This window comes from Physeter macrocephalus, chromosome 11 (genome assembly GCF_002837175.3).
Source record: "Physeter macrocephalus isolate SW-GA chromosome 11, ASM283717v5, whole genome shotgun sequence".
In the NCBI taxonomy this organism is placed as follows: Eukaryota; Metazoa; Chordata; class Mammalia; order Artiodactyla; family Physeteridae; genus Physeter; species Physeter macrocephalus.
In genome coordinates this window covers 9,020,409-9,036,590 of record NC_041224.1, presented here as the reverse complement: position 1 = coordinate 9,036,590, position 16,182 = coordinate 9,020,409, and the positions used below count along the sequence as shown (strand labels likewise).

Here is a 16,182-nt window from a genome sequence, read left to right as displayed (position 1 = left end):
GTGGGATCTTCCCGGACCAGGGCCCGAACCCATGTCCCCTGCGTTGGCAGGCGTATTCTTAACCGCTGCACCACCAGGGAAGCCCCTCTAAATATTTTTAACAGTGGAGTGATTATTGTGAAAAAAAATTGGCAGGCTACTTTTTTTTTCTTTTCCTTACTCTCAGAGATCATATCCTATATCTATGATTTTAATATCTCTATAATGATTTGGTACTTTTTGTATCATGATTCTTTTCACTCTTTTTCCTCATTCATTTCTTTATCATGAACTTTTTCAGAATTACAAAATAGCGTAGACAGCAATATAATGACCAACGGTATAGATACAACCTAGTTTAAGAAGTAAAATATCAGGGCTTCCCTGGTGGCGCAGTGGTTGCGCGTCCGCCTGCCGATGCAGGGGAACCGGGTTCGCGCCCCGGTCCTGGGAAGATCCCACATGCCGCGGAGTGGCTGGGCCCGTGAGCCATGGCCGCTGGGCCTGCGCGTCCGGAGCCTGTGCTCCGCAACGGGAGAGGCCACAGCAGAGGGAGGCCCGCATACCACCAAAAAAAAATAAATAAATAAAGTAAAATATCACTCATAGAGTTGCCCCCTCCCCCAATTAAATACCTTCCAAATGTACTCCTATCCAGATGGAACCACTGCTCTGGGTTTGATACTTGTTTTCATATTTATCTTTATACTTGTAGCTCCTACGTAAAGTATATGGTATTTTTGCATATTTTCAAACTTTGTACAAATTGTATCACAGGTTCTTAGGGTATTAAGGTTCTTCAACTTGCTTTTTTCTATCCACCTTACGATTGTGGAGAGTTATCCCTGTAGTCACTTAGAATTCATTCACTTTTAGTGCTGGATACTGTCTACAACTGTGTTTATCCACTTTCCTGTTGATACACATTGAGGTTGGTTTCCATTTTTTACTATAACCCCCGTGTTGCTAGGGACACTCTGTACCTACGTCTCCCTGTGTACTTGTGTGAGGGTTTCTCTGGGTGCATATTGAGGAATGAGACGCCCATCAATGGGAACTCACATCTGCCCTCTTCAACATCCTGCTAAGTCTTTTACCTGACTGTACCACCAACAGTGCACAAAAGTCTGGTAGCCCTACGTCAGGAGTTGGCAGACCTTCTCCGTGAAGGACCAAATAGGAAAGCTTTAAGCCTTGGTGAGCTACATGCATGTTCTCTGTCACAACTACTCAACTCTGCTGTTGAACACAAAATCAGCCATGGACAATTCCTAAGTGAATGAGCCTGACAATGTTCTAATAAACCTTTATTTAAGGACACTGAAATTTGAACTTCATATCATTTTCATGTGTCCCAAAATACAATTCTTCTTTTGATTTTTTTCCCAACCATTTAAAAATACGAAACACAGTCTTAGCTTGTGGGTTATGCAAAACAGATGGCTGGATAGATTGGGCACCCGGTCATAATTTGCCAACCCCTGCTTGACACATCCTCTCCAAGATCTGGAATTTTCAGATACCTTCAATGTTTCCACTCTCCTGGGTAGGAAATGGTAAATTGTGAATTTAGTTTGTACTCCTGATTAGTTGTGAAGTCAAGCATTTTATCATGTTTATTGGCCACTAGGATTTTCTCTCCAATGATTTATTTCTTTGTGGGGGTTTTTTTTCCCCCTATGTATATTTTTTAGATTGTGGGTCTTGTATTTATTGACTTATAGGAGTTCTTTCTATTCCCTGGCTAGGAATCCTTTGTTGTATGGTTTGCAAATGTTCTCAGTGGTTACCATTTCACTTTTGAAAGGTATCTTTTGATGAAAAGTTTTCAAATTGAAACTAAATGTATCCAAAAAAAGAAGACTAAAGCACATGAAGAAACTAGAGGACATTTAAACATGTTAAACTGTGGGATGCGGACTTTAAGGGTGGGTAGTAAATAGGGATCTTAAGACTGAAGTGACTGAGAGCCCGGAAAGGTTTAACATCTTGTCTGGAGGGCTTCACCGTGACCAAGGACTGCTAATAGTAAGATAAGTGTGGTACTACAGCCGCAGGCATACCTAGTTTTATCGCACTTCACTTTATTGTGCTTCACAGATATTGCATTGAGCAACTCTGTCGGCACCAGTTTTCTATCAGCATTTGCTCATTTCATACCTCTGCGTCACATTTTGGTAATTCTTGCAATATTTCAGACATTTTCATTATTATTATATTTGTCATGGTGATCTGCGATCTTTAATGTTACCATTGTAATTGTTTTTGGGATTTTTTTCGCAGTGAAAAATTTTTTAATTAAAAAAAAAAACCCTAAATGTATCCAAGTGATACTTACTCGACTGTGAAAAAAAGTTTCTATTTTTCATACACCTTGAGTACGTGAAAGGTAACCACAAAAGGAAGATACCACTCTCTTGGGTGCGAAAAGAGGAAATACTTCTTCATTGGGCAGAAGTAGAATGTTCCTCACTTTTATTCCAGACTCTTTTTCAGTTCCACTCATTTCCTTGAGGCTAACAGTTTTGCAACCTGTAGTTCTCTAGTGGAGGCAGTGTCTTTTAAGTGCTGTCTTGAACCGAGCCGCCCAAAGGCATGCATCTGATATTCATGAAACCTTACTTGGCTTTCCCAAGTTTGCAGGCGTCTCAATTGCAAGCCAGCTGACGTCATTCAGAGTAGAAAAAGCCCCTCCCACTTGCAATGGTTAATTGACTTTGATGGGCTCCTCCGCCTGGCTAAGTGGTTCTGGACCAGAGAACGCTGTTGTAATCTGAAGAACTTTCGAAAGTCACCCTTTCCAAGACTGCACACCCCCCAAGACAGCGAGGAAAAAGGAAAGCAGTTGAAATGCTGGTCAGCAAAACAAGTCTTGGCTGCCTGGAGCTTTGTTACTGAGTTCTTGCTCCTGTGAAGGCCCCTGGAGAGCTGGGCTCATTTGGAACTGGGCTGCTATGTTTGACAGACGCCTCATGTCTCCTCAAACTAAGCGCCTTCTTCCTTGGGTAAGCTTGTGGGCAGGGAGTCAGGCCAGATGCACGGAGTGGTGGAAGGAAAGCAGGGATGCACTGCCTTGTGAAGGGACTCAAGAGCAAATCACGTCGGTGGCTTCACTTTTTCAAAGCTTTCCTTAGCTTGCCAGAAATGCTGTCATTCACAGTGTGAATACATAAATGTCCAGGGAGCTGAAGCAAGTAAAACTGGAGCTTTGGTTTTAAAGTGTATCTTACTGAGATCGACTTAGTAGCTGGGAAGGGAAAGAGGGAGGCGGGGAAACTTGGTGGAAACTGAAAATGCTTTGTCCAGCTGTCGGCTGTCACTTGTCGCTTCATGGACAGCCCAGACACTGAGTTTTTTATGTTTCTGAGGCTTTTCTGTGTAACTCCGAATGATGTGACATCCCGTGGTGCTGTAAATTAAGATTTGATCGCTATTTGTCACAGTAAAAGTTTTTTTAATGTAATGAAGTACAGAAATGAGAATCTACTGTTTAAAATACTTAAGCAGAGAGCTTTACCTCACAAAGATTGGATGTTTGCGTCTTTGGACTTGGTTTAGAACATTTGAAGAAAAGATCCTATCATTATTGGTACCCTTCCAGGGAAGGCTTTAGGGGAAAAAAAAAAATTCTAGAACCCAAATGTAAATCGTAGCCTATAAAACTCATACAGTTAGAGATATCTGTGCTAATTGGACACGAGAATATCATTGTAGAATCAATAAAGTACAGCTTGTCTAAAAATTCTTTCCAGGTTACCTCTTTTGTTTCCAGTTGTACCAACCTGTACTAAATTTAGTTTAACAGAGAAAACAATGCTTGCAGAGAAAAATATCTGTACTTTGGTAATCATTTGTTTTGGGTTGGATCATATAAAAGTATAGCACAGTCAGTAAATGGTGAGATGCTTTGCTTAATCTGTTGGATTTCAGTGATCTTTTATTATATTTCGTGGTTTTGTGTTTTGTTTTTGTTTTTTTTTTGTCTGTGTTGGGTCTTCATTGCTGCGCACGGGCTTTCTCTAGTTGCGGTGAGCGGGGGCTACTCTTCGTTGCGGTGAGTGGGCTTCTCATTGCAATGGCTTCTCTTGTTGTGGAGCACGGGCTCTAGGCGCGCGAGCTTCAGTAGTTGTGGCACACGGGCTCAGTAGTTGTGTCTCGCGGGCTCTAGAGCACAGGCTCAGTAGCTGTGGCGCACGGGCTTAGTTGCTCCGTGGCATGTGGGATCTTCCCCAACCAGGTATCGAACCTGTGTCCCCTGCATTGGCAGGCGGATTCTTAACCACCGCGCCACCAGGGAAGCCCTTGTTTTATTTTTAAAATTTACTTTATTGGAATATAGTTGATTTACAATGTTGTGTTAATTTCTGCTGTACAGCAAAGTCACTTATACATATATATATATATATATACATTCTTTTTCATTCTTCTCCAGTAGCACAGGATATTGAATATAGTTCCCTGTGCTATACAGTAGGACCTTGTTGTTTATCTCATATATATATAAAATTTTAAATTTTCCAGAGACACAGTTTTCCTTGCTTGTGTTGGCCCCCATTAGACTTTGTATACCTCAGTTATATTTCTTTGGGCTCTGACACGGCTGGCAACGTATACACTAATTATAAAGGATTTCGGGACGTTAGATACTTCACAAGTTTCTGAGCTTTTCAAGTGCCACTCAAGTTTAATTCAGAAATTGTTCAGTACCTCTTTGCTTTGAAGGACATCTGGAATCATCGTTTTCCATAAACTTGCCCACTTTGGAAGAATATTATCAGACACTAAATAGCTGCTACAATCGTTTCTTCCGAGGATTTCTGTTATGAATTCGAAAAATGTTTAATCCATAACCCAGACTGCCAAGTATGCAAACTACCAAACATATTCCACCCATCATTTTGAATATTTTCAGCCATGAAATTGGGCACAAAAAAGGTCACAGTTTTTAAAATTGGAATGTCAGTCTGTATGATTCTCGAATAGCTACCTGAATAATTTCTCCTTTAGTTAATTTCAGTTCAGTCTTGAGGGATTATGGAGAACCTGCCCAAGAACATTTACCCTTTTAAGCTGCCTCCTCTTTCCCAAATCTAGATTTTTATTTCCTAAGGCCTAGTCACTCCTCACTTTAACTGACACTTGTGTTTGAATAGGGCTGATAAATACATGGATTTTTGTTTTAATGGTTAAGGTGTAAAAATAAGTCTGTATAAAGACTTGATTCTAGGGGATTAAGAGGTATTAAGTACCAGTTATAAAAAAATAAGTCACAGGGATATAATATATAGCACAGGGAATACAGTCAATATTTTATAATAATGTATAATTGTATAATAATGTATAATAATGTATGGTATATAGTCTATAAAAATATTGAATCTCTGTGTTGTACACCTGAAACTAATATGTAGTATATTAAGTCAACTGTACTTGAATAAATAAAGACTTGATTCTGTCCCCATGTAACACTTTCATTTAGTCATTTGCAAAGTTTCCCAATGACAGAGACTTTTCTTTCAATTCGGACAATAATATAAATGGGAGAGAATTTTTTTAAATACACATATGTATATTTATGTGCGTATGTATATGTATTATAGAATAATTTTTTAAGATGCTGAATAAATTAGGTGGTCTTTTTTTGTTCTAATCATGTATGGTTTCAGTTTTTCTATCACTTGTACTTTCTGAAGTCACTACAAGCCCCAAATGCATAAAAAGCACATTTAGGAATTATACATTTAATTCTCATCTTGCATTAAAATAAAATGAATAAACCAGTGCAGTTTGGTAGAAGTAATTACTTTTTCATTGCCAAGGGCAAAAAACATTGGGAGACTGGGATTGACACATATACACTACGATGTATATAATAGATAACTAATAAGAACCCGCTGTATAAAAGTAAATAAATAAAATTCAAATTAAAAAAATATGACTCCAGCTAGTATTAAGTATACTTGTTATCTTTTTATGAATTCTGGTATTATTGCATTGTAAGTTTCTTCAGCATAATATCCTTTATGACTAAAATGTGTGCCATTTTTTTAGACCAAGATGGCCACTCCCTCTATCTCCTTTCCTTCCTCCGAATAAAAATGACCTCTCAGATTTGTGCAGGTTTTTCCATTTATTTAGTTCTGTTACCCATGATTTCAGCTTTTTCTGACTGTGATTAAGAGCCAGTGTTTGGAACTCTGTAATAACCTACACAGGAAAAGAATTTGAAAAAGAATAGATACATGTGTATGTACAACTGATTCACTTTGCTGTACACCTGAAACTAACACAACATTGTTAATCAACTCTACTCCAATATAAAATAAAAACTAAAAAATAAATAAGTATTAAAATGAAGAAAAAAAAAAGCAAGTGCTTGGATACAGTGAGACCTGACTTTGAACGCTACACCGTCCCCTTAACAACTCTCTGATTTGGCAAGTGTTATCTTCTCTGAGCCTCAATTTAATTATCTGTAAAATTAGGAAAATTGATATCTATGTTTCTAGATATTTGTGAGAATTCTTTGAAAATCCCAGTGCATATAGACTGCTTAGCATGATACCTACAGTTATTAAGGGAATGCACATACCCACCTACATTTTCTGCAGTGGCTAATAATAAAAGAACTTAGCTCTGAGATCCCAAACTATGATATCTAGGAGAGGCAGCAGGGGAAAGTTGTGAGTTGTTTCTTGTTTGCATATTAGAAGAAAGAAAAGATTAAAGTAAATAACAACCCTGTGAAGTGGGACTCCTAACTGGATATCTGTGGATCCAGTATCAGAGGGCTGGGAGGGCAGAAGGCAAGTATAAACCCTCTGAAACTCTATGCACATATTTGAGTCTATGTGTATAGAGTCTTCTAGCATCAGGGGATTCTCCAAGTGGCCCTCAACTCCCAAATGGTTAAGAACCAGAGCTCTTGAATGGGAATAAGCCCTAGAGAACAAAAAAATATGATGGAGGTTAAATAGTCTAAGAAGTCTAATAATTTTCAAACTCTTTATTTCTCTTTACTTTTATATTGTTAATCAGTTTAGGGGGAAGAAAGGAAACTGACATGAGTCTGTGTATTCCCATATATTATAAAACAAATAGTGGTCTAACGCTACAGATTTCTGCACCATTTTTCAGGTCTCATTTGTATTTAAATGGATGTATAATGTTAGAAAGGCTTGGGGGCTAGTATAGGTAAGGATTCTTTAAAGGGTGAACACGGGAATGTGTGGTTTATCGCCTGGAAATGCCAGAATGTTTGCCCACATGAAACAGTCAATTTGTGGGAAAAAAAATTTTCTGAAATACCAAAGAGATTTGCCAAGTTATTTTTATTGCTAAAATTGAAAACCCTTGAAAGAGAGCTTTCCATGTCAAAGTAATTAATTAAAAGTTATTCGTATTAAAAATACAAGAAATTTTAAAGGAAATGTGCGTAGGAACACTCCAGAATCTCACTGCTTTGGGTCAGATATTTTTCTTCTAGCAAATCACATCCCATTCCTTTTCCGCAGGCATCCGTACTTTTATAGTTGTAACTACAGTGCACAGACTGTTTAGGATTCTGCCCTTTTCCTTCAACTGTATTTTGAAATCACTTTTTAATCACAGAACGATACAGCATAGTGTGGATGTACCATAGCTCTTCCAAAGAGAGTGGACATTTATTGTTAGACTTTTAGTTAATTCCATAATTTTGTTTTTATAGATAAATAAATCTGTCATAACAATTTTGAGCATACGGTTTTTAACAACTTCTTTGAGGTAAGTTCTCGGATGCGGAATTATCTGCGCAAGTGAGTGGCATTGAATGTTCTCATGTCTCTGGCTATGCCTTTCCATCATTCTTTTCAAAATGATTATATCAGTCGACAGTAAGAACATAATATTATTATTATGCTAATTTTGTCACAATACGCCCCACATTAGGTGTTAAGAATTGCCTTCAAATGTAAATAACTACACAGCGTCACTTTAATTTCTGTTTAGTAGGTTAACTAGCAAAGGTGTATATTTATCAGAAATTTGTATATTCTCTGTATCTCTGTGTAAATTATTTTATTAGATTTCCTGTGTTTAGAGTACAGTATTAAGTTTGTTAGATAGTAAGAGTACCTCTTTAAAGAATAAACTATTAGACAGTTTTCCCCTATCCAGTCTCACCTATCAAAATATCTTCTCTCATAAACACTCATCTGACATTTGTATTGTGACACCCTGCTCATATCACTAGAGGGTACATTAGTGTAAGACAATAGAGTATTAGTTTGATTAGAAATTGACGCTAGACCAGTCAGAGAATTAAGCCTTCATTTTGGAAGGTAGGACCCAAAGCTTTTGACTTTATTCAGTTGTCTACCTTATTTTCTGCAGAGAGCTAGTAACGGTTTTACAAATAAGAAAAAGACCACATCTGACTCAAGCTGTAGTTCATGTGAAAAGTGTGTCCTGTCTCACCTCGAGGGTCATAGAATTTGCAGTAAGGACAGCAGGAGCCAGGTGATCGTCAAGTTGTTGTTGATTCTGTTGACTAAGGAGAAACGCGCAGCGGGAGGGTTGTGGGTTGAAGCTTTATTCGGGGACCGTACTGAGGACCATAGCCTGGGAGAGAGCCTCAAAAGACAGCTGCAAAGAGGTGCGCAAGAAGCCAGTTTCTCTATGAGTTTCGGCTCAGGGATACATGCAGTTAAGCATACATCTTGGTAAAAGATTACTGCTGGTCTCACAGAACAGGTATTTCCAGTTAATGACTTTAGTGCTTCACCTACGTACAGGAAGATGCAAGAATCTGTGTTCATTAAAATTATCCCTGAAAGATACATCTTAACTGTCCAAGGGGCCTGTTTTTCCAAAGCGCGTGTTGCCACACCCTGTTTTTCATCCTGAATTCTTCGCGGGGTGCGTGGTCTGTCGGCGGCTGCCGTGGATGATGACTTCGTCCTCCCGGAGCTTGGGCGGGTGGGCAACGCTCTTTGTTTTCTTTGTTTGCACATCAGGGCTGTCGCGGCTCAGAAGGGACCCTGCACCCCGATAGCTTCCTGTGGGGCTGCCCTTTCCAGTGGTCTTTCAGGGCCTGTCTCTCCCCCTCCCCTAGGGTCAGAGAACTGGAATTTTTCTATACTCTTTCTTGGTAAGGGAAGTGTCATTTTGACCTTAATGTAATCTGATGTCCTTTGTGAACCTTACAAACGGTACTTACATGCCTTTATTTTTTTGTATTTAGTTTTTATGGCTGTATAGCTGATTTACAATGTTGTGTTAATTTCTGCTGTACAGCAAAGTGACTCAGTGATACATATATATATATATATATATACACACCTTCTTTTTTTAATGTTCCTTTCCATTATGCTTTATCATAAGATATTGAATATAGTTCCCCGTGCTATACAGTAGGATCTTGCTGTTTATCCATCCTATACGTAAAAGCTTACGTCAACTAACCACAAACTCCTACTCCATTCCTCTACCCACCCCCTCCCCCGCTTGGCAACCGCAAGTCTGTTCTCTATGTCTGTTTCTGTTTTGTAGATAAGTTCATTTGTGTCATATTTTAGATTCCATATATAAGTGATATCATATGGTATTTGTCTTTCTCTTTCTGACTTCACTTAGTATGATCATCTCTGGGTCCATCCATGTTGCTGCAAATGGCATTATTTCATTCTTTTCCATGGCTGAGTAATTCTCCATTGTGTGTATGTACCACATCTTCTTTAGCCATTCATCTGTCGATGGACACTTAGGTTGCTTCCATGTCTTGACTATTGTGAATAGTGCTGCTATGAACATAGGGGTGCATGTATCTTTTTGAATTGGAGTTTAGAGTATGCTCAGGAGTTGGATTGCAGGATCATATGGTAGCTCTAGTTTTAGTTTCCTGAGGAACCTCCCTACTGTTCTCCATAGTGACTGTGTCAATTTACATTCCCACCAACAGTGTAGGAGGGTTCCCTTTTCTCCGCACCCTCTCCAGCATTTGTTGTTTAGTTACATGCCTTTAAGTCTTGGTCCAATTATAAAGCAGTTTTGTTACCTGTTAGTGGCATTTTAGGCATCAGAGAAGAGAAAAATCTGACCCCTGCAGTCGTATCTAAGATCCTTATCATGCAACTAGAATGTAAAATAGATCTGCCCAGTCCAGAAGGTTCCCCACCCTCTGATACCAGTGCTCCCTTTACAAAGTCGATGTTGTACCATCCTGGGTCTCCTAGTCTTCTCAGTTACTCTAGGCTTGCTTTATCACCTGTAAAATGAAAGTAATCATTCTCCTCTCTCCATCACTCTTTATGGGAGCCTCTGAAGGCCCATGGGGGGCGATGCTAAATTCTGAAAGCATCTCAGAACAGCTGTTTATAGTTTTGTCTTTCCTTTGAAGCCCTAGTCACTGTTTGAAGAATGTACTTTCAATATCAGTATGTATTCAGTCAAGTATTTTAACCTCAGGTCTTTTTCTTTTTCTTTGCATTTTCCTTTCCTTTTTTTCTTTTTGGGCCTCTCCTGTCTTGGTACCAACACAGGTGTTTCTGCGGCTTGAAACCTGATGAGCCCGAGATCCTTCCCGTTGGGTCCAGGTTTATGGCCATTTTCATAACTTAGTTTAATAAGGTTTAGTGCTCACTAAAAACACGTACATGCTTGGAACTTTCCAAGGCCAAGTTCCACACGAGCGGGTTCTGTGCCTCCTTCATAGCTCTGCTTCCAAGGCTTTTACAACGGGCTTTCGCAGCAGGCTGTGAATGATTAATGCTAATTTGATGTTTGGTTTGTTTTTTTTTTATTTTAAGTTTCCGTATGCACTCACATAGAGCAGTATGAAAAAGAAGTGACTTCATGATATTGAACAAAAATATCAATCACCTACACATGATATGTGTTGAGTACTACACATAGGTGAGATTAAATGTGGCCTCCATTGTTGTGGAAAGTATTATTTATTCAGATAACATAAGATAAAAAGTATGTATGCCTCTGTGCAAATATTGAGGAATAAAGAAACATAAATCTCTAGATTATGGTCAGCATAATCTAGAGAATCATGTTTAGAGAATTCTCAGGGTAAAGGATTGGTTGAAAATTCAGAAGTTACGGAATTCAGTTCAGTTTAACAACCGTGAAAGAATAGGTTTGTCAACTGTCTCTTTAATATGATTTAGTTAAACTATGTAGGGCTAGAATACAGAGGTCCAAGATGATTACGTGGCTGAATTAGAGCTCAGTAGAAGTTTCTGTTTTAAACAGATCTCCCACCTGTTCCCTCTGCTTTGTATTTCATAGGAAGGGTGGGAATTCACAGGCCATCATAGAAAGTGTGATAGGATTCAGAGTTCCCCTGAGAGCCATCACTTCACGGCTTCTACATAACTTTTGAGAGCTGTGATACCGTAGCTGGAACAGTTCATTGGTGGACACGCTGAAGGTTGTTTCTTTAAAGAGGCCCAAAAAGGACAGCTGTCGTGGGGCTCCATGTTAATAAGAGATCATTTGTGTGAATGATAAAGGTTCCCCATTCCTGATGCAGTATTGCTCTTGCGTTGAGAAAATATGTATTTGTTTGATTTCTATAGCCGAGTGAGAGTACTTGCCTTCTCTGGGACTGTTTTTCATTCTAGCAGCATCCACTTAGCACTCATAACGCCATTAAAGTCGAAGACATTATGCTGTGGAAAATCAACCAGTCACAAAAGGGCAGATACTATGTGATTTCGTTTATACAAGGTACCTGGAATAGTCAGACTGATAGAGACAGAGAGTGTAACAGTAGTTGCCGGAGCTGTGGGGAGTGGGAAATGGGGAGTGAGCGTTTAAGGGGGACAGAGTTTCCGATGATGCAGAAGTTCTGCAGATGGCCGGTGGTGATGGTTGCCTAACCGTGTGAATGGACTTAACGCCACTGAACTGTACACCGAAAACTAGCTCAAATGGCACACTGTATGTTGTGTCTATTTTACTACAGTTTTTAAAAATCAAGGTAAAAAAGTCTTTAGTGCGTATGTATGTTGCATGAGGCCAGGTGCTTTCTGTGTATTATCTTATTTAATCCTCGTAGCAACCTAGTGAAGGAGACACGTTATTATCTGTAATTTATAGATGAAGAATCTGGTCTGAGAACAGCCAGGAACGTCACAAGTCTAGGTCCACTCAGGGGCCAGTGGTGGAGGCTGGGATGGCGGCCCAGTGGTCAGCCCGCCATGTACACACACACCTGTCTGTGCACGGCTTCCTTTTTTTTGTTGTTGTTCCCCGGTGATAAATGGGCTCTAAGTGTTCAGACTGACACCGCTACTGCTGCCTTTCTTTAGGAAGAGGAGCCAGGGTTCTCGGGGCTCCTCCTCGACATTTGAGCCCTGAGCGTCCTGTAGCAGGTGAGGCCATTCCCCCAACGCTCCAGAAGTCAGCCAGGCCCGACCGGCCTTTCCAGCAACAGAACCCAAAGCCAGCTGCGTCCTGGCTTCTTAGGCAGAATCCATGAAAATCACCCAATCGGCTTTGCTCCCGAGATCGTTCTCAAAATTAACTTGTGCTTTGAAAATCACTTAAACCCTCTCTAAACAAGCCACTTCTAATAAAATGGTGTTTTTTATCTTCTAGAAAGGTCCATTCGAAATTTTCTTTTAATTTTTTTAAAGAAGAGCTTTTTTTCCTCCTTATCATATGTCCCAGCTACTTTTCAGAAAAAAAAAAAAAACAAAGCATAGACTCATTTCCAAAAGGGAATATATGTAAAAGCCAAGTCAGGATATTTTCATAAAGAATGCATATGTACCATTTCTTTCCCTTTTCCATTTTTCATTGCTGAAATCTGTATTTCTAACCAGATTTCACCTGAGGGGTTTTTTGGTTCGTTTTTGTTTTGATTTTGTTTCGATTCGTTTGTTTTGCAATTGCTGACTTTGGACCAGGTATGTTCTATATCCCATCATCCTGTTGGATTACAGATTAGAAGACCATTCAGTGATACAATTAGTTTCATAAAACAAGGAATAAGGTGCTATGGGGAATTGGACCGAGTCAGAGATTTTGCTGATTCTGCTACCTACTGACCGTTGCCTCTTTACATTTCTCTACTTTTTTTTTTTTTTTTTTTTTGGCCACGCTGCGCGGCGTGTGGGATCTTAGTTCCCCGACCAGGGATCGAATCCGGGCCCCATGCAGTGGAAGCGCGGAGTCTTAACCACTAGACCACCAGGGAAGTCCCATCTACCTATATTTTTTAATTGGGCAAGGTGATGAACTTGAATACAAAAGAATAGGCCAAGATAATGAATTAAATCAAGTTCTTAATTACAGAATTAGGAAACTTTTTAACATCAAAGATAACACACTCATGTTCCTTTCAAAGTCGTTGAGTCGCTTGTAAAATGTGATTTCTACTCCAAGCTTTTTCCTGATGAGTTTAATTCAGCCAGTCAGAATGCTGACAGTTTTCACAAACCTGAGAAAAATACTTATGACATTTAAAATACAAAAATAGACACGCAGAATTTCAAATCCTCTACCCTCCTGATGGTTTCTCAAGGCCAGTTCAGTTTCTCCTAATAAGGCGTTTGACCTGCTTGCCGGGCTCTGACAGATGATATTTTTACAGGTCTGTTCTTTCAGTGTATTCAGTGCAAGTCCTGAGCTGGACAGGCTAGATGGGCCTTATTCATCGATGGAGAATTCAGCCTAAAAGGACCATTTCAGCACCCAAGTCAGTCTCATTATACTTCATTCTTACCCTTACGAAAGATAACGCCTCTTTATTTGGTATACGTGTGTTCTTTCCAATGGCATGAATTGAGGTGACTTTTATGCATCATGTCCCATTACAGAGCTCCTCTGTGAAGCAGGGAAAACATGGCATCTGGGGCTGTTAATTCTTAACAACACCGGGAGGATGTAATTGGTTTATCACAAGGGACGATGAAGATAGCACATGTCATCACTGTATGAATGCTCTTAGGTTATGGAATTTGGTCAGTGACTAACGTTATCGTGGATGTGTACTGAAATAGCCAACAGTCAGATTGATAAATTGTGAAAGAGAAGAGAAGCCAGTAACAGTCAGCAAATGATAAGCAAGTACACGGCTTAAAAGCATTCCTGGAGTTTCATTTATCAGAACTCTTATTTACTTTGTTTTGCTCCCTGTTTGTTGCTTTGGAAGAGTTTCTCTTAATTATAGTCGTCATTTTTAAAAAGTATGTACTAATTGTTATATGAAGGACAAGGGAAAACATGGGCTTAGCTGCAGACCTGTGTTTCAAGTCATACAGAAAGGAGCCATTTCTTCATAGCATTTCATAGCTGTTTTTAAGGGAGAGTGTTTACATGTAAGATTTAACACCATTTGAAATGATCAGCCAGTATATTGGATTTTCTCATCTTCTGAGTAAAAGAAGGAACATGTCCATTTGTATCAATAAAATCTGTTGATGGAATATGGGGGCATTTTTTAAAAAAATATCTTTATTGGAGTAAAATTGTTTCACAATGGTGTGTTAGTTTCTGCTGTATAACAAAGTGAATCAGCTATACATATACATATATCCCCATATCTCCTCCCTCTTGCGTCTCCCTCCCTCCCACCCTCCCTATCCCACCCCTCTAGGTGGTCACAGAGCCCCGAGCTGATCTCCCTGTGCTATGTGGCTGCTTCCCACTAGCTATCTGTTTTACGTTTGGTAGTGTATATATGTCCCTGCCACTCTCTCACTTTGTCCCAGCTTACCCTTCCCCCTCCCTGTGTCCTCAAGTCCATGCTCTACGTCTGCATCTTTATTCCTGCCCTGGTATATTTTGAATATATCAAACATATGAATGTCATCTCTAGTAAATTACAATAATATTTTAATAAGGTTATTTTTCTTATTCATGAAATGTTATAAGATGGTCAGTAGGACAAAAATGTGATCTGTTCAGTTAAAAAAAAATGAAAGAAAAATCTTGCTTTTTTTAGAGAATTACGATTCCTAAACAATAATATGGCTTACACTTTAATTCTAGATGATCTTATGTTTTAAAATTAGCATTGGACTTTAAAAATTTTATGATTGTGTAGGAAATCGGTATTTTTATGTTCTTAGAAAAATCTTCATTAAGGGCATGACTCTTCTCAACTGTTTCTCACTTAATAATTTTACGATATGAACTGTGTAAGCATTTCTTTTCTTGACAGTTGACTGATCTGTGTTCATTCAGTATAAGGTCCACATCAAAGTAAAATGAACCACAAAGACATCTAAAACGAATTGAAGGGAAAAAGAAAGCAAATGCTTGGGGAGAGAGAATGTAATACTCCAGGGATTATGAACTAGTGCCATTTCTTATTCACAGGAATCTAGATTGGAATTTAGATTTCCCACCTAGTTCTTAAGAAAAATTCCCTTATACTGCTCTGTGGAAGGTGAGGGCTTTGCGTTAATCATTTTTATCCTAGAATGTCTGCTTAGCTTGTTAACTCTGACAGCAGCCATTATCTTTTGCTTTGCCCAAAGGCATGATTATGAAATATTACAAGCATAGTTGTATTCCTAGGATAAACAATAAATCTTTCTAGGCACCGGTCAAACTCTTAAGTATCCTGGTTAATATTTTGGCTCTTGATATTTATTAATACCAGCAAGTGGCTGGTAAGCTGGTGAGTACTTGATTAGGATTACAGTGGAATTTATGTTTCTTTGAAAAAAGAAAATGGAATAGGCCTCAATTAGATGAGTGACGCTGGGCGCATTCCCCAGTATCTCTGACAGTCAGTTGCCTTATCTTTGCAATTGAAGGAATAATGATATGAGCCCTCTTGACCTCAAGGATCAAATCTAATATATGTGAAAATCTTGAAAATAGTAAAGCACAAACTTCCTGCCTGGAGATCTGACCTCTCTTGGGAACAGTTCCCTCCATAAAGTCCCATGAGAACTTCCATTGTGCCTGGTCCCAATCCCCAGTTCACCCTCCATCCCTTCTATCCCTCTACCAGTTCGCTCAGTCTTTGAAAAGTCCCAAAAGCTGTTGAAAGGGTCCTAAGGAGAGAAAAATGGCGGCCACGACAAGACAGTTGTAATGGGGCCTAAGGGTGGACTGAATAGTATAACAGGGTGGTCAACTGTGTTGGGTGCAACCAAGGCCACAGAGGATTAAGGCTGAAAAGAAAGCCAGAGTCATTCTGTTTATTTGTATTTTGCTGACGCTGTTAATGTTTATTCATTTGTTTTGCCATTA

General features: G+C 39.2%; 1 protein-coding gene across 4 annotated transcripts in view; it reads left to right on the top strand.

The window, feature by feature from the left end:
• The window catches only part of CACNB2 (calcium voltage-gated channel auxiliary subunit beta 2), a 441,112-nt gene that overhangs the window by 234,703 nt on the left and 190,227 nt on the right, over positions 1 to 16,182 (top strand). Inside the window, exon 1 of one of the 4 annotated variants that reach the window (XM_028495783.2) lies at positions 2,529 to 2,984. The exons of 2 other annotated variants lie outside the window; for them this stretch is intronic. In XM_028495783.2, the coding sequence (XP_028351584.1) occupies positions 2,934 to 2,984 (51 nt within the window). In that variant the 5' untranslated portion in view covers positions 2,529 to 2,933. Of the gene's footprint in view, positions 1 to 2,528; positions 2,985 to 13,593; positions 13,673 to 16,182 lie in introns of those variants that run through there. One more of the 4 variants, XM_055087728.1, reaches the window with a different exon arrangement.